Genomic DNA, 19,024 nt, shown 5'->3' on the forward strand with positions numbered 1-19,024 from the left:
GGGGTTTTCTGACGCTGAAAAAAAGTAGGTTTACCAACATCTGAAGATACTCACTACCTATATTCCTCTTTTTACTCTATCTTATAAAACAGCTATTTTGTCACACATTTATTGTTGGTCCTTTCTTACTGAAATCTGGAAAGTGACCTTAATCCTGCATGACACTTCCTGCCCCAGGTGCAAAACAAGTGTCAACACAAATGTCAGAACCTGCATTTGCTAACCCTACCAGCTTACACTGAGAATCTGAAGGATACAAAGCTTTGAAAGAAAACAGTAATTTTTAGACAAGTCTATAACCCGAGATAAAGACCTAGCGTAATTTAAGCAAATCACCATGTTCACTATTTATTTACGGTGAAGTAACACAAAAAGCCAGTATCTATCTTATTATAATTGCAATCCAATATACTGATTATAGAATGAACAGGTTCACAGTAAATGCTCTGCCTTTAGTATGTAAGTACTCCATTTATTTCTCTAATGGCATTTTATTTGTGGATCAATTGCTGTATTTAATGTTCAGTCCCACGCTGCAGTATTTTGCTTCTCACTGCAAGGACAGTATTCTTCTCCAGGGACTATACTCAAACAGAAAGCAAAACTAGAGGTCACATTCAGAAATCAGGCATTTGCAAATACAGAGCCAAATCCTGCAGACTGTGTATAGATAACCCTTACTTTCACATCCAGGAGAAATAGCACACAATATTAGCTTAACACTAGTATACAACTAGAATTATCATCAATATTTGGAGAGACAGAATGTATGTAAATATATCTAGATATACATACATACACATTTGTTATAAAATATGCCTTGTTAGCAAATCTGATCTTTTATATGTCCTAAGATCTTCTCCTGTAAAGAGAGGATTTTTCCATTTCTGCATATCTTAAGAATCTCTGGCCCCTGATTAAGAAGTGCCAACAGAAACCGTTTGTATCCATATCAAATTCCATATCAAAATATCAAAAAATAAGTTGAGAGAAAGATTATTAAGTCCAGAAAATGACTGGTTTACTACTTCTCTTTCACAATCCCTTCCTCCTCATCAAATGACCTAACTGATTCTAGAAGTTTTCCACAGCTCTCTGACATGTACAAAAGCTTGAGGCTGCAGAGCCAGACCATCCAACAGTAAAAAGTATCATAATAAAAATAAGTCCACTTAGCTATACCTATATATATTCCAGAAGCACCTGCTGGTAAAACAGCTAACAGCTTCCTTACCATTACAGACTAGTTCTATAAGAAACTTAATATCCACATAAAAATCCTTAGTATGCATTCTGAAGCACAGCCTAGACCTCAAGAGGGATTTGGTTACATCTTGAAAGGCCAAACAGTACAGAAGAGTCACCCGCAAATGAAAGATATGGAAAAGCAACTCTCCAAATTACTGCCTAAGCATTTTTCAAAATTAAGAAGTAGCTAAATGAGCTTGGCACGTGCTCTGTTAAATGCGGCAAGTCCATTTAGAACAAGAGGAGATAGTGCATTTGAAGTTTCTTTGCAGCAAAAATACAGGGTATGAATATTTGGGTTTTCCTCATATTAATTCTTATAGCTTCTAAACTGTCACAGTCAAAAGACACTTCATGGAGCTCAAAATTATGCACACACTACAAAATCTGAGTGCTGGCCACCTACAAAATAGAGTTTTATTCAAAAGAATGCGATTTTAGACTAGACATAGTGTCCCCTCCCACTTCATTCCTTGATATCCAAAGCATTAACACCTCTCTAGAAATAGAGTTACGTATCTGTTGATTAACTTACTTTGAAATATCTTTGCTACCATGTTGCCATGGAAATATGATATTTCCAATAGCTGCCCTGTAACTGTAGACTCCCAGGAGCCCGAGTGCCATAGCAATTTTTGAAACCAGGGAGCATCTTCTTTGAACCAGAAAGAAGATCATAAGTAGGGATACTGCAGCCAAGAAGGAGAGTTCAGATTTATGTTCAGAGCTGTAAAACAAACAAGCAAACAACCCCCTTAAAACCACTGTAATTGCTGTTTAAAACATTTGACACAGCTACAGCACTTTATATCTAAATTAATGACTGCAATGACATCTGTTACGAACTTTCCAAGAGGTACAGTAAAATATTTTAGTATTTTTAGAAAAGCAGTTTTTTAAATGAGGTTTTCTATTCAAGCATGCATGTTTAAAAGTATAATTATTGTGTTCTACCATATGCTACTTACTGTGTTAATTATATAAAAACTGAGCTGCATATTGCATAATGGAAAAGGGACTAATGCACTTAAACTAGCATTTTGTTATTTATACATTTTGAAACAGCGCATTTTGCTTATAGTACAGCATTTCAATTTCTAGCATAAGGCATAAAATAATTTTGCACTATAGAATTAGACCTATTCTCTCTTTTTAAATAACTGCTAATTTAATTTTAGACATACAAAGCATTACCCAACCAAAATTACGAGAAGTGTACTTACATAGATTAAAATATACACACCCAAATGTATTATCACAGTAAAATTCCTTTACACAACTACAGCACTTCTACTGGATCAATACATACAAGGAATAAAGACACTAAATTTGCATCATGGCCAAGAAGATTGCAGACATGGTTTGTTTGTTCCCCTACATCCTAAATAGCTAACGCTCATTCCAGAATCAAGGGCATTTCATTGAGCATGCTGCCAACATTATGTATTTAAATCTACAGTGATTATCAATTACCACTGCAAAATGTAATGGGGTAAGGTAAAGATCTGAACTCAACCCCTACCATAGCTGGTGATGCAATTCCAGAAAGCCCACTGTAATCCAAGAATTGCTAACATTTGCTTACTGCAAATATCCCCAGTACCCTAAATGACCTAGAACCACTTATTTTATTAGATTTACTTAAAGAACATTGTGTATAGTGTGAGAGCCAAGGGCTCCATCTTCTGTCTTCCGCACTTCAAAATGCCATGATAAAAGATCACTAACTTCAGCAAACTGACAATAAGCCCTGGCTGTTACCTGCATTAACACTTATGAAATTCCAGTTTTTACCTCTGATTTAATCAAAATCACAGTGCTTCAAACAGGTTTTCTTTCCTGTTCCCCAGTATACGCTTTATCAGGACATTCACCAATAGCTATCTGACCTATTGTGCTTGGAATTCACAGAGGAGAGGATATGGGGCAGAAAAATTGTCCTGTTAGTCCTCCCTGCAGAATCCTTCCATACAACTTTATAGGACTCCCAAGAGATGCACTGTTCTCTGCAGGCCAGTAAAAGAAAGTGAGAGGAATAAACACTGGAACATTACAGGAGAGAAAAGGTAGTTTTGATGTTTCTCCTAACTACAGGAAGAGCCAGTAGAAGCAGTGAATACATGGCTGCAGCAAGACAGTGCACCTACCATCTCTTATGACCACAGAATCGTAGAATGGTTAAGGTTGGAAAGGCCCTTAAGATCCAGCCCCCATGCCAACACACAGAACTGATTTAGCAGCCACTGCATTTTTCAAATGAGCCTTTGTGGAAAATTTTAAAAGGTTTCAGGCTATATTATCCTTGGCTGCTCATCGTATGAGAGCAAGATAAATCACAGATAAATAACAGCACATCATCATCGTCATCTTTGTATCTTTATCTAAAATAGTCAATCCACTTCTGTTAGGAGACTCTTGCAGGCAAACCCAACATAGCAACACATAAAAATTAAAATAAGCATTCCTAACTGCAAGAAGTAACTGCTATATCAAGCAAGACACTCACTAACAGCTGCAACTTTCTAGAGTGAACACTTGAAATCATACTCTCACCCCCTCAAAAAGAAAGAACATTCTCAGAGAAGGCCCAGTGGGCACCAAGGTTCAAAGTCCTTTCGCCATCAGTTAGTAATGGTGTGTTCTTAACTCCTAGCACAGGAGTCTATAACCAACTCCTGTACAAATTTTCTGGGAACAGTCCTCTGTGTTTTCTGGTTTAAATTTTTTAGAACCATGTAAATTTGTTGGAAAAAAAAAAAGAAGGGAAAAAAAAAAAATCACCAAACCAAACAAACAAAAAAAAAACCCCACAGTGTTTTAGAGTTTGCTGATAAAACTAAATAAAACAAAACAAAAGTACAATAAAAGGTTTTATAGTAAGTGAAGTCAGTTCAGTATAAATCAGCTACATTTTCAAGGCTTTGCAGCCAGCATTCTTACAGTTATGCCGCTAAATGCATATCAAATTAACACATATTTTGAAAGGGTATTGTTGTTGCTCAACAGAGCCCAGTCACTGAGCAAAGTTCTGAGTGATTTTGATATTCTCCGCAGAAATACAAGCATTAACTGATCTCAGCTGAAATGTACTGGGTTTTGCCTAAACCACAAAACTGAAACTGAAGGACCAATGGTTTTCTGAGACAGAACCTGGGGAGGGGGAAAGTGAAAAAAAAAAAAAGAGTGCTTCAGCTATAATGTTTTTACAGCAACCGCTTGTGGTCTACACTGTCATACTTCTGCTATCAAAATGAAGGTTGAAAACATTTCCTTCCACTGCTTTGTTTTCACCTCACTATTGGAAATCAAGAATGAAAGAAATTACGTATGCACGAAATTCACATTTTATGCGGATAAAGTCTTTTTTGCTTGTTTACTTTCATTCTACTATGTACAATAGAATGCACAAGAGTCACACGGAATGCTGACTTTGGGGTGAAGGGTATTTGGGGATGATTAAGTACCTTATTGAAAGAAAGTACTACCATCTTCCTATGGTGCTGCTTTTCATCAGTTCTATTCAAGCTGATGCTGTCATCGACACCTTTCCCCTTCCACACTGAGCCATGTAGCAGCTCTGACATCTGAGTATCAGTTCTGAGCAAGATTAACAGCCAAATAAAGCTAACTGCATACCAACTAATTAAAAAGAACTTCCAAGAAAATTTAGGAATTGCATGTTCTCTTCCACTTCATCTACTGTCTGATTTTATTATGCTCTTTTTCCCCAAAGTCTTTTTTTTTTTTTTCCCCTTTGTACCATGTACCAGGTTTCACAGAGCTCTCTGCAAATAACAAAGAACATTTCCCTTATTTCAGCACTGCTGAATGCATTCCTAGTAACCAAATTCAACACACTATAGCTAGATTGATTTTCTGGTTTTGCTGCTTACATTTTTCCATGCACAAACCTGCACAATAGTCTCTCTCAAATGCTGAGCCCCTTGAGCACTGTCCAGATAAACAAAATATTAGTCTGAGTGTGATGCCTAAAAGGCATCACTAAAAAATGTGCTATTACGACATAACTATGCAAATTAAACACATACTTAAAATAGAATAACAATCAACCTTACAGACTAGCAATGCATTTTGGGAAGAGGAATAAGTGCTTTATGGAACTTGGCTTATCACCAACTTTTAATTTACACTGTAAGGAAAACACATCATCTCAACCCTGATCAACACACTAGGGAAACAGATATTTCTACCACCCTGTTCTCTTGTGAAGGAGAAGCAACAAAGATGTTAAGACTTCCAACAGAAGAAAATGCAGGCATGCTTGCTGAATAGGAATTCACAGACACTCTACAAACCACAGGATGTGCAAATATTTAGTTGCATTGTTGACCGATCTTTCCAGAGCTTGTACAGTAAACAATTTCATACTAAAAAACTCACCTACATCACATCACTCAAGTCCAAAAACTGTACACTTCAAATGCTTCTGTTTTGAGCAATCTTTTAACCCTATACAGCAACTGAAGTATACATCAATATGGTGACATATATTACAGTTTCCTCTTAATCTAAAAACTGCTCCATTGATTTAAGTCAGGATGTAGTTCCACAGCAGCCCAAGCCAACCTGTGCCAGAGCTGCCAGGGTTCTGCTCTTTTACCTGCTCCTTAAACATGGCAGTGGTTACACCAATGAAAGAAAGAAAGCATAACTGTGGCAGCCCAAATGGCACAACTTTTTAGCCTGCCATGGCACTCTGAACTGTTCCATAAACTTCTGAAAGCCCCCAAAAGTAAGTTTGTGAATCATTGTTTCTTTCTCAATCAGATTTGAAAGGCAACTGGGTTTGTATAATGAATGCTTGACAGTGGTAGAAATTAAAAACTCTTCATGTCTGTAGCACTTAAAAGGATGCAGATACTTCCAGGTTTGGAGGTTTTTTTCCCTACAGGAATTTCAACACCAGTAGTGCTGGCTTGCACAATCTTCCCTCCCTGCATTTGTATTACTAAGCCAGCCCATTTACTTGTGGAGCTGGATGGTAAATCAGAGTGGGAAGTGGTCCACGTGAAAGCCAATAGTCCCCCACACCATCCTGAGTTATTTTTCCAGCCACATCTATTCAATGACTTAGCTCACCATACTGGCAAAGCAACAGCCATGCTGTTAAAATACAGGGCCAGTGAGGGGAGGAGTAAGACAGCAGGTACAAGGCAAGAGGTCCTTCCATATCGACATATTGGAGGAAGTGCAGTGAAGGATTACGAAAATGATAGTGATGGGATTGGAATATCTGTCTTAGAAGGAGAAGCTCAAAGCACTGAGACCATTTAGCCTCAAGAAAAGAAGGCTCAGTATGGATCTTACCAGCCTCACTGGAGGTGGAAGGTGTTAAAAAAAGTTGAAGCCATATTTTTCTTCATGGTACCCAGCAAAAGGACAAGAGGGAGGTAATGGACACAAACTGAAATAAAGGAAATTCTGTTTAAACAGATGGAAAATTTTGGAGGTAAAAAAAAAAAAAAAAAAGAAGAAGAAGAAGAGGTTGCCAAGAATAGCTGTGGAGTCTCCATGCTTGGAGATACCAAAGACCCAGCTGGACACAGATTTGAATAATCTGTCCGAGATCACTCCACTCTGAGCAGGGGGACTGAAACAAACCATTTTCAGATATCCCCTCCAACCTCAGCCATCCTGTGATTCTGCGGTTTTTAAAGATGGATAGGAATTCTGCAAAACACACCGAATCACAGGAAAAGAAGAAAGAAACAACAAAAAAAAAAAACCCTCCTCCTTCTCTTTCCCCCCTCTCTCCCCAACAACTACAAAAAGACTAAGCCAGAGCAGGTGTTAGGAGCTTTGGGTTACTTGAGTGCATTGCCTGGAAGCTCTTAAGAGGCAATAGTGTTAGAGCTGGGCATACAGAATCTCCCAGCTCTTGTTATAAAATCAGGAAGCCCTAGAAGCACTTGCTCTAGCTGTAGACTACATTCTACCCAGGCTGTCCCCCTGAGTCCCTACAGCCCAAGGCTGTAAGAGGTTTTGCTGCTCTACAGGCATTCCTAGCACCAAGAAATCAGAGGTGGAGCACACTTAACCAAGACAGATTCTCAGAAGTCCAGGAGCACACGCACAGTTTTTAGACGGCTGGTAACATTTCCAAGTATCAGCAAACATTCCTGGGGGACCATATGAGCAAAAGTGTACCTCTATAACAATGCAATTTTTCAGCTGAAAGAATGTGAACTCCTTGGTTCTCAGCACTGTGGCACTACTCCCCTCCAAAGGAAAGGGCTGACATTCTGAAGAAGACATCTGACCCAGGAATAGATCTAGATTAGATCTATGCAACAGATCTTCAGAATAGATCTAAATTAGATCTATGCAACAGATCTTCAGAATAGATCTAGATTAGATCTAAGCAATAGATCTTCGGGAGGTCTCAGGATTAATTAAAAAAATCCTCCCAGTTGCACCAAATCACACTTAATCCTGCTCTCACACTTGCTTAAGCTCATAACAACTTGAGTTCTCTGTGGTGTGGGACTTAATGTTGGAAATGTAGCATTCCCTCCTCAATCCCTTGCCTCATCTGAAGAGGAGGAATGCATAGCAAAAGCTTTGGTATCAAATTGCTATACTGCAATAAATTCCCTCGTAACTCATGTCTCCAGCACCCATGCCTGTCACAGCAATTAGCATTTTATCTGTAAGGCTGACAATAAGTAACAAGTTTCATATTGGTTCATTTGCTCATGTCACTTTTAATGAATGACGAACGACATTCCTTCCACGTGGAATTCTTCCACAAGATACTAGCAAGAAATCTACTTATCTTACACAGCACAGCCCCCTCCCCCATCTGCTATCTGCAAAACCCTGACTAGTCAGCTACAAGGTATTGCATCTCTGTCTGCCAGATGAAGTAGACAGCTCAAATATCAAGTACTCCTTATATCTCAATAATGACCATAGCTCTTCACAATACTAGAAGCTAGTAGAAAAAGTAGAAGCCCTTCTCAATTACACCTGAAGTTTTAAAAAATGCTTTTTTGTTCATCATACTACATTTGAAAAACTTCAGGTTTCCACCCATACGTTTTATGTCTGTGAAAGACAAGGAAGAATTCTATGCGCAGCATCTTCTTCAGCTTCATAAAGTTTGGAACTAAGCAAAACCTTCAGCCTTAATTTCAAGGGTTTAATTCCATTACATGATTTTTAATTTCCAAACCAGACACTGTTGACTTGCACATGGAAAATATTTACTTTTTGCCTTGATAAACCTATCATGTATAATTGGCATTAATTAGATAAGCCATGGTGCAGGGCAGAGATTATTATTGATAGTACACAAGGAATTACTCCTGCAGGAAATAGAAGTGAAAAATGCATTATGTTACTTCACTATTTACCTGCTCTGCATGTTTGCAGCACTTCCTAAACAGAGACTGTATAGAAATGCATATATATATTTTACCATAGAAAACATATATTAATTTTTAATTAAGACAGAAAGTATGACAATAAATCAAATACCCACCTTGTCAACCAGTGTCCCAAGTCTGGCTGATGAGCCCACTGGACACCTGTCTGATTCAAGGATCGAAGAAGCCGACAGCAAATAAGGATGATCCATGGACTCGCTAAGCTTATCCACTTATCTGATCCTCTACTGAATTCAGCTGAAGTGGTGGTCTTGCCCAATTTTGAATTATCTGCTGCTGGAATGTCTATGTTCTTGTACTCAGAGGCTCTCCCAAAACTTTGTTTTACACTGGTACTATGCTGAGGGTCATATTCTTTCAGAAGAAAATTGTTCCTACAAAGTTCCTGACTCAGCCCCAAACAAAGCGTATTAATTAGAAAATACCAGGTTTGATGCTCCTCTTCGACAAAACTGCTTGCCCCCAAACTCAAAACATGGGCAACTGTTCCAGCCAGAATCAGCACATCAATTTCTGACCAGCTGGAACTGGACAAAACTGAATTCTGAAAAACAAAACAAAAAAGAAAAAAAAAAACAACAAACCATTGGTGAAAGTATACACAAATTTCACTTGTTTAAGCATTCATATTATGCTTACAAAAATGTCTTCCAAGAAAACAGCAAGACAAGTTATTTCTATCTTGACAAATACAAAAATTTATAAAAGAATCATTTTGGTGTAGCCTATTTAGCTAGCATTGCAACATAATCATACCTTTTAAGGTGACGTTCTTTTTAAAGGAAAAAGCTCTACAAATAATCATCACAACTCTACAGATTAAGATTCCCTACCACCCCTGTGACAGTAGGTTTGAAACAAGCTCTCTCCCCGCTGCATATTTGTAGAAATTAAAGTAGAAATCCTCCAGAAATCAAACCTGAGACATAGAAAACAGGTAATTTTCTAATAGTTTCAATCTGTGCTACCCTTAACTCAGTACAGTGACAGCCTTCACTACTAAAATTAACAAAAGTTACTTGCAGATAGTATGATGGCACCTTTTAATCTTGCAGAGCTCAAAACATGCCCTTCATCATAAAATCTACTTTAAACCCTAGCCATCAATTATTTATTTCACATGCTGTGCCTATCCAAACCCACAAAATTCTCTAAAGCCTCCATTAGTTTGATTTTCTGTTCACAGCAGCTACTAGGAATTGCCTCATCATTACTGCCCTTGATGATGCAGCTAAAAAGAGAGCATAAGGGCATGTGGAAGGTGAGAGCATCTGGTCCACTGACACTATCAAGTAAAGGACCTTTTCAGCTCACAGGGAATACAAAGTAACAGGGAAAGCCATAAAAAGATCACACAGAGACACAAACCTGCTAAGTAAGCACTACAGGAGAACATAAAGATGACCAAAACTCTTCAGCCATTAACTGACAGGCCATTAAGAAACCGCAAGCATAGCTGTGAAGAGCATCAGTCTGGACTTTGTAACAGATCAGGAGGAAGTGACAGAACATGAGTATTACAGATACCTGATGGCACCTGTAGATCTATGCAAGCTCACTAAACAAAGCTTCAGGAAAGTGTCAAAGGTGGGGGAGGAAAAAGCTGGAGGCAGGAGGCAAAGTGAGAGGAGGAAGGGACAAGGAGCCAGAGTCACACATAAGCAGGCGCCATTCAATGCATTTCACTGGCTGAGCTCTGTGCCTGATCACTGTGGTCTGTTCTGTGTTATTAAATCCTCTCTTACCTTTCTGTGCAACTCCACTCCTTGTCCCACTTGTGGGTGCTGCAAGTTCTCACTGTAACTCAGGATAAGCCTGCATGCCAGAATTTGAGACAGAGCAAGTAAAAGCAAATGCCTGCAACTGGGGCAGGATCATGGGTCATCGGACCCACATTTCCATAGTGCCAGTGACTGCAGCACATGAGGGTCCATGTGCCTGAGACCTGAGTAGGGACCACAGGCCATAGGGACTGTGTGCCCGAGGCATCAGCAGCTGGGTGATCAGAGTACAGGAGAGGTCAGGGTGTCAGCAACAGAAGTGACCATGGATCATCAAGCTTGTAGGGCTGCATCAGCAGCTGGAGGGCTCAGAGTGCACACCTATGTCTGAAAGGTAACATGACACACCTCTGCCTGTTTAGCTTCTCCTCAAAGTCTGATCCAGAGGCAGGGACATGGGTGCGGGCTGACTGCATACAGTTGGGCTCCAGCAGCAGGGCAGGACAAATGTCCCAGCTGTGGAGGGCACTGGAGCCAGCAGGGCTTTCCCAAGATGCCTTAACAAACAGGGTTACATACTGTGAAGCATTCTGAGAAAGGGAGTGTCAAAAGTCATCCTTTACCATTTTATTTTCTCAATTTTGCTTCTACTAGAGAATGTCACAGACTACCTCAGACCGGTATTTTAAACACCTAATAAACAACTTAAAAGCCACATTAAAACTACTGCATGCCATTTTTTCTTGAAAACAAGGATCTCTGAACCTACTTTCATGTACTTCCTTAACTGCACACTTCAAGTGCATCATCCTCCTACATCTGACCTTATGAACAAGCTTTAAAGGACAGCCTTGAATATTCATAGAGATATATCTCATAGAAAATGTACTCACATTCAAAGATGCACAGTGTATTGCGATTCCTGAACTGTTTAAATAATTTGTTAGAAGAATACAGAAACTCACTAATATTAGAGCAGGTACAAGAAATTGGCTGTAAACAATACGAGTATCTGAGTATCTTAGATGACAGTCTCACTTATGTTTAAGATATACTGACAGCAGTATATGTATTTTTGATCAATAAGCAAAACTACATAATATGGAGAGAACAACAAACATACTTGATGCAAGAAGCTAAGACTATCTGGAATTTTGCTTTGAGGAAAACAAATTTTGCAAAAATCAAGATTTTAAAGATGTGAAAGAATGAAGAAGGTATAGTTAAAGTTATCAAGTACTCAACATCCCCTCCATTTCTTGTGCTGTTAAAGAAATAAAATCATAGAACCACAGAATGGTTTGGATTGGAGAGGACCTTAAGATCACCCAGTTCCAGCCCCCTGCCACAGGCAGCAACACTTCACACTCAACCAGGTTGCTCCCAGCCCCGTCCAACCCGGCCTTGAACACTGCCACGGATGGGGAAGCCACAGCTTCTCTGGGCAACCTGTGCCAGTACCTCACCAACCTCATAGTAAAGAATTCCTTCATTATAGTCAACCTGAAGAATCGCCCATTTAAATTTGAACCCATTGCCCTTGTCCTATCACTATAGTCCTTGATGAAGGGAAATATATTACAAAGTCATTTCACTTAAAAGAAAAAGCAAAAACAAAAAGAACCCCTCAAAAAAACACTTTAAAAAAAAAAAAACAACCCACCCCACCAAAAAAAAAAAAAAAAAAAAAGGACTCCCCATGAGGCTACAGACAACAATAAGGTGGGGCGGGGGGGGGGGGGGGGGGGGGGGGAACACTCTAAATTTAGCACAAGAACATACATTATCTGAAAAACTGCCCAGACACAATCTAAATGAACATGAGCCAGCTTCAGTGTGCGCTTGCAGCCCAGAAAGCCAACCGTATCCTGGGCTGCATCAAAAGGAGCGTGACCAGCAGGTCAAAGGAGGTGATCCTGCCCCTCTACTCTGCTCTTGTGAGACCTCACTTGGAGTATTGTGTGCAGTTCTGGTGTCCTCAACATAAAAAGGACATGGAACTGTTGGAACAAGTCCAGAGAAGGGCCATGAGGATGATCAGGGGACTGGAGCACCTCCCATACGAAGACAGGCTGAGGAAGTTGGGGCTGTTCAGCCTGGAGAAGAGAAGGCTGCGTGGAGACCTCATAGCAGCCTTCCAATATCTGAAGGGGGGCTATAGGGATGATGGGGAGGGACTCTTCATCAGGGACTGTAGTGATAGGACAAGGGGTAATGGGTTAAAACTTAAACAGGGGAAGTTTAGGTTGGATATAAGGAGGAAATTCTTTCCTATTAGGGTGGTGAGGCGCTGGAATAGGTTGCCCAGGGAGGTTGTGAATGCTCCATCCCTGGCAGTGTTCAAGACCAGGTTGGATGAGGCCTTGGGTGACATGATTTAGCGTAAGGTGTCCCTGCCCACGGCAGGGGGGTTGGAACTAGGTGATCTTAAGGTCCTTTCCAACCCTAACGATTCTATGATTCTATGATTCTATGAGTCTAAATTTACTAGCATTTGATTTCTTTGGTGCTCTGAAGACCACTCCTTTTTGTTTAGTACTCTACTCTGAAAAACTAAACACCATAAGCTGGTATTTGGAACAAAAGGACAAGCTAGTCCATGCAAAGACCAAAGACCATGAAATTCACAAAGCTGAGACAAAATCAGTACATGACTAAACTACAGAAAATTTAAACTCCAATAATTTCATCAAGCTGACCTTAAAGATCTTGGCTAACTAAATAATGAGTGAGCACGAAAGCACCATCTGTTTGCAGAGACAAAGGAATCAGAGATCCTCAACAAATGAGAACAAACCAGTCTTCAATACAATTCGTCTTCTTTATAAGACAACATAAAATCCATATAAGTATTCCTCTCTTGTATTTGGTTGCTGTTAGAACTGATAGGAAAACTGAAAAAGTGATGTATTATCAACAGCAAAGATGCAAAAGTCTCAATAAAGAGATGGTATTAGCGTGAATGTCCCAGTGCCAGACAGAAATTCGTATTTCTTGCCTGGTTATCTGACTCTCAAAACTCCAGGAGAGAAAAAACAAAAAAAACAACAAAAACTACTACTATATCCCCAAAGGATTAAAGTCCAGGGGCATTTATTGATAATACACATTTCAGATTAGAGTTGCACTTCCACATGCCACATGCAAAATGAAAACTTACCTGAAAATTATAACCTCCTGATCTAAGAATACAGAAAACAACTTCATAAATTTTTTTCTAAATGCATTGGTAACCTCGCATGTATGTACTGTGCCTTATTAGGAATGCCATCAGGTTTTTTATAGCCTGACATCAGATTGCTTATACTAAATTTTTTAGATCTCATTTACACACACAGAAATGTAGCTCCTACTCTGATAGCTGCAGCTCTGTTTTTCTAGCTGCTGAACAACTCCAACCCTCAAGAACTCAGCAGGCACTCCAGATACCAAAAGACTAATATGACTTGCACCAGTATCTTGGCACACAAATTTAATACAGAATCTTTGGTTTAGAAATTTATAAATGCCAGACTTTCAACTTAAGCCTACTATCTCCCAAGCCTAGGTAGCTTTATCATTCAATGTATCAGCATTAGTAACTAAGTAATACAGAAGTGGACCTCTTCGCCCTATCTTTGAACATATCTTGCTAGTTTGCAGAAGTGCCAGAACATAAAAAATTGAATACATGAATGTCTGCCTATGAAACTTTCATTTTCTTCAGTTTGAAATAAAACCTCCTGTAGTCTATCATCTTGGTCCTCCAGTGCCACTGATGTGGCTTCTGTGTGGTTGAGACTGAAGCTTTTTCACGAATATTAACCATCCAAAGTTAATACCTGAGCAATTTTTCAATCACTTTCGGAAGAGAAACGATTTATTTTTCATGTTCAACCATCACCCACAATTTACATACTCATCCTTCTGTTCCCTTCTGAAATTTGAATTCTCTGCACCTTCTTGATTCCCAGTGATCATAACTTTCCTATGACAGAGTAATACAGACCACATTTTCCTGTACTTACTGCTTTTCCCCAAGTCAAAAAAAAAAGGAAAAAAAAAGAAAAAAAAAAAGAAAAAAGGAGGAAAAAAAGGGAAAAAAAAAAAGGTACAACTGCATAAAAATGTTTCATTGTTCCATTCAACAATAATGCCACAGAGAGGAGGAAAAACGAGAATATTTTAAAATAAAAAGGGCAGTTTAAAATAAACAGAAGAATATTTTGTTTACATAATAAAACAAACACTACAATTATGCATAATGAAAATTCTCAAAAGCTGTATTTGACAAGCATTAACTTTTATGTTCCATTTTTAAAAAATATCAGTTTTATTTCTATCAGAAATAGGAAAAATACAATTACTAGTAGTAAATATCATACTTAAAGTCAACTACCAAGCAATTACAACGAAACCATGAACCATGAAGTCAGAATTTTTGTCAATTTTCTGTAATTCATAAAGGGCTGCAGAACTATTTAAAGCCTGAAGTGTCATTAAAAGAAGGGACTGGTGCTGCTAGAAATATAGTAATCAGAACCTATAAACAACAGTCAGGAAGCAGATGCTAACACTGCCTGCACTGGTCTTCAGAAAATTCATGAACTTGGTAATCAGTTTCTATATTCAGCCACAGTGGAAAGAAAGCATTACAAATGAGAAGCACTTCAGAGAAATCTTTAGATGTGAACGGAAACAATTTGTAGAAAAAAAGCTCTGAAGCCATTAACAGGAGAGCTTATCTTAGTTACTTTTAAAATACCTACATTTTATCATACAGCATGAGCTTAGAAAATACTTTTAGTTGTTTTAACTAGCAAAACCCTGAACCAGGATTCTACTCCTGCCATCAGAAAAGAAGGAATTCGCAGCTCAAGGATGAGGGGGGCACTAAGAGGAGCCAACATGGTTTTACCAAGGGGAAGTCATGTTTGACCAACCTTATAGCCTTCTATGAGCAAATAACTAGGTGGATGGATGATGGTAGAGCGGTAGATGTGGTTTTTCTTGATTTCAGTAAGGCATTTGATACTGTCTCCCACAGCATCCTCACAGATAAGCTAAGGAAGTGTGGGCTTGATGGTCAGGTAGTGAGGTGGATCAAGAACTGTTTGGAAGGAAGAAGGCAGAGAGTTGTGGTCAATGCGGCAGAATCTAGCTGGAGGTCTGTGACTAGTGGAGTCCCTCAGGGGTTGGTGCTGGGACCAGTGCTGTTTAATATTTTCATCAAGGACCTGGATGAGGGAACTGAGTGTACCCTCAGCAAGTTTGCTGATGATACTAAACTGAGAGGAGTGGCTGACACACCAGAGGGCTGTGTTGCCATTCAGTGAGACCTGGACAGGCTGGAGAGTTGGCTGGGAGAAACTTGATGAAATTCAACAAGGGCAAGTGTAGAGTCTTGCATCTGGGGAAGAACAACCCCATGTACCAGTACAGGTTGGGGGCTGACTTGCTGGACAGTAGTGAAGGGGAAAGGGACCTGGGGGTCCTGGTGGATAGGAGGATGACCATGAGCCAGCAATGTGCCCTTGTGGCCAAGAAGGCCAACGGCATCCTAGGGTGCATTAGAAAGGGTGTGGTTAGTAGGTCAAGAGAGGTTCTCCTCCCCCTCTACTCTGCCTTGGTGAGGCCGCATCTGGAATATTGTGTCCAGTTCTGGGCCCCTCAGTTCAAGAAGGGCAGGGAATTGCTTGAAAGAGTCCAGCGCAGAGCTACAAAGATGATTAAGGGAATGGAACGTCTCTCTTATGAGGAGAGGCTGAGGGAGCTGGGACTCTTTAGCTTGGAGAAGAGGAGACTGAGGGGTGACCTCATCAGTGTTTACAAATATGTAAAGGGTGAGTGTCAGGATGATGGAGCTAGGTTTTTTTCAGTGATGTCCAGTGATAGGACAAGGGGCAATGGGTGTAAACTGGAGCATAGGAGGTTCCATGTGAACATCAGGAAAAATTTCTTTACTGTGAGAGTGACAGAGCACTGGAACAGGTTGCCCAGGGGGGTTGTGGAGTCTCCTACACTGAGATATTCAAGGGCCGCCTGGACAAGTTCCTTTGTGATGTACTCTAGGTTACCCTGCTCTTGCAGGAGGGTTGGACTAGATGATCTTTTGAGGTCCCTTCCAACCCTTAGGATTCTGTGATTCTGTGACTTTGCACACATACTCCTGTCCATTCTCCCTATGCATAGCTGATGAGGAGGAATCATCAGAAATGGCCAACAGATTATGGGTAATATGGTAAATAGAACTCTCTCCTCTAAAGTTCCTCAGAAAGATTCATTCCGGAAGCAGAACAGCTTCCAACAGGTTGTATGGGTGATTCTTTGTATGTGTACCTTGAGGAATTATTTGCCTCCATCAGGGAGCCAGCAATTAATTCCTTTCATAAGAAAAGCCTTTCTACTGAATTAAAGTTTTGAATTCCAGGAGACATTTTTCAGTTGCTGCTGTGATCACTGACAGAGCTGCTGTATTAGCAATATATAAGCCACATACAGGAAGTTGTTCACACCAGCAGCTGTCTTCCACCAAGAATGAAAACATGCCAAGAACAGATGGGAATGAAACCCTAGGACTCAGAACAAACTAAAAAGGCAGACCTCGTACCTGTCAACCAATAGCCTATTCTAAACTTAGTAATAGCCAAGGAATAGCATTATTTTCCCAGATTACATTCTTCGACCTAGTAGGAAAGCATTCTACCTGGGTCATATAAGGTTACTTTAAAGTTAGTCCTACTGCAGTGGGTGTCACAAGGAATTATCTGTGGGTTAATAAATGTTTTGAAACAGCAGAAGTGAACTGAGTCCATTTTGAGACCAACACACAACAATGTACCAGCACTGCTAATACGCTGTAGAGCTAGTCATCTCATTCAACAGATTTCTCCATTCACATTACCTTCTTCTTTTATCTGCTATATAAAAAAAACGAACCCATAAGCATCACTAGCTTTGGCAGCAAAACATTAATATTACTTTGACACAAAAATTTTCAGTACCAAAAGCAAACTGTGATTTACGCTGACAAAGACTGTTCTGTTTGCAGTTATACATCTGAGCTGAAACTTCTTTCCCTGATTTAATTGAGCAGACACTGTTAGCTGACTTGTTCCTCTATTTTAGTCTGCCTAAATACCTGCATTCAGCTCTGGAGCTGAACCTAAGAAGGACGTAGACCTTTTGGAGGCCATGCAGATGCTCAGAGGGCTGGAGCACCTCTCCTATGAAGACAGGCTGAGAGAGCTGAGATTGTTCAGCCTGGAGAAGAAAAGGCTTCAGGAAGGCCTTAGAGCAGCTTCCAGTACTTAAAGGGGCCTACAGGAAAGCTGGAGAGGGACTTTTTACAAGGGCATGTATTGACAGTACAGAGGATAACAGTTTTAAACTAAGAGAGGGGAGATTCAGATGAGATATTAGGAAGAAGTTCTTCACTATGAGGGTGGTGAGACACTGGCACAGGTTGCCCAGGAAAGCTGTGGCTGCCCCATCCCTGGCAGTGTTCAAGGCCAGGTTGGATGGGGCTCTGAGCAACCTGGTCTAGTGGAATGTATCGCTGCCTGTGGCAGGGGGGTGGAACTGGATGAGCTTTAAGGTCCCTTCCAACCCAAACCATTCTATGATTCTGTGATTCTAAATGATCAACAGACACACCTAAATTTTATGTGGTCAACAAATAAAAACATGGGAATGAAATACCATGTTGTACCAACAACTCCCTTTCCAATAGTTTTCAATATACTGAAACGAACTGCACTGAGTGCAGCATTTATCTCCACTCAGAGGCAGTGAGTTTTCTGAATTATATGAATACAGCAGTTATTAGATGCTTAAGTCAGAAAGTTCGCTTTTTAGCTAGGAGAAATGTCATCATATCGCTAAAGCAATGCACTTTCCACGCATTGTCATACACTAAGAAAAGAGATACAAAATCCCAAAAGTGATTCAAAGAAACCCAGATTGACAAAGGACAGTACTGCACAGAGGCTACAGCACTGAATAGAGCACTATGAACATTAAACTTACTGAATTTCATATACCTTTGAAAGATACCACTAACAAGCATCAGAAAAAAAACAGCTAGAGACTGATTTTATGATACGACTAACAGTTCCTAGCACACTAAGTTTAACAATTAAATAAGACATTGCAAATTCTATTTCCTTGATATTACCTGAATACTACTCAACAATACAACAATAAAGCTCATCAACCTATTTTACAGATGGTAACTACTCACACAACTGAGAACATTTCTGAGCATTCCAAAGATTGTAACAAATTCAATTTCATAAACTTTAAAAACTTCTAAAGTTAACTTAAAAAGTAGAAGAGCCAGATTAATTTTGCTTTCTCTGTTACAGTTTCAAAACTATTTTGAAAAAGCATTAAGAATACAAATATAAGAAAGGGTACTAGCAAAATGTTTTCTTATTAGTCTTAGAGCACTAATGTATGTGGTATTTGCGAAAGGATGGATCATCACCACTGCATGTTGTTGCAAAATATCATAGATCCACTTTAATTGCAATTGTGAAATATCACTGTGTAACAGCATAAATTCCCACATAAAATTAACTGCAAAATAATTTATGCTAATTAGAACACTTCTTTAAGTAATGTAAAAATAAGCACTTCTGTGATCTTCTTTACAGAAATCAGTAT

General features: G+C 39.5%; 1 protein-coding gene across 3 annotated transcripts in view; it reads right to left on the minus strand.

Moving 5' to 3' along the window:
• The window catches only part of PIGG (phosphatidylinositol glycan anchor biosynthesis class G (EMM blood group)), an 86,814-nt gene that overhangs the window by 45,551 nt on the left and 22,239 nt on the right, over window positions 1-19,024 (minus strand). For all 3 annotated transcript variants that reach the window (XM_062609735.1, XM_062609736.1, XM_062609737.1), the window contains exons 9-10: window positions 8,753-9,201; window positions 1,784-1,975 (exon numbers count right to left, since the gene is read on the minus strand). In XM_062609735.1, coding sequence (XP_062465719.1) covers window positions 1,784-1,975; window positions 8,753-9,201 — 641 coding nt within the window. The remainder of the gene's footprint in view (window positions 1-1,783; window positions 1,976-8,752; window positions 9,202-19,024) is intronic.

This window comes from Pezoporus occidentalis, unplaced genomic scaffold (assembly GCF_034315485.1).
Source record: "Pezoporus occidentalis ecotype Australia unplaced genomic scaffold, CSIRO_AGI_Poc_V1 ctg140, whole genome shotgun sequence".
In the NCBI taxonomy this organism is placed as follows: Eukaryota; Metazoa; Chordata; class Aves; order Psittaciformes; family Psittacidae; genus Pezoporus; species Pezoporus occidentalis.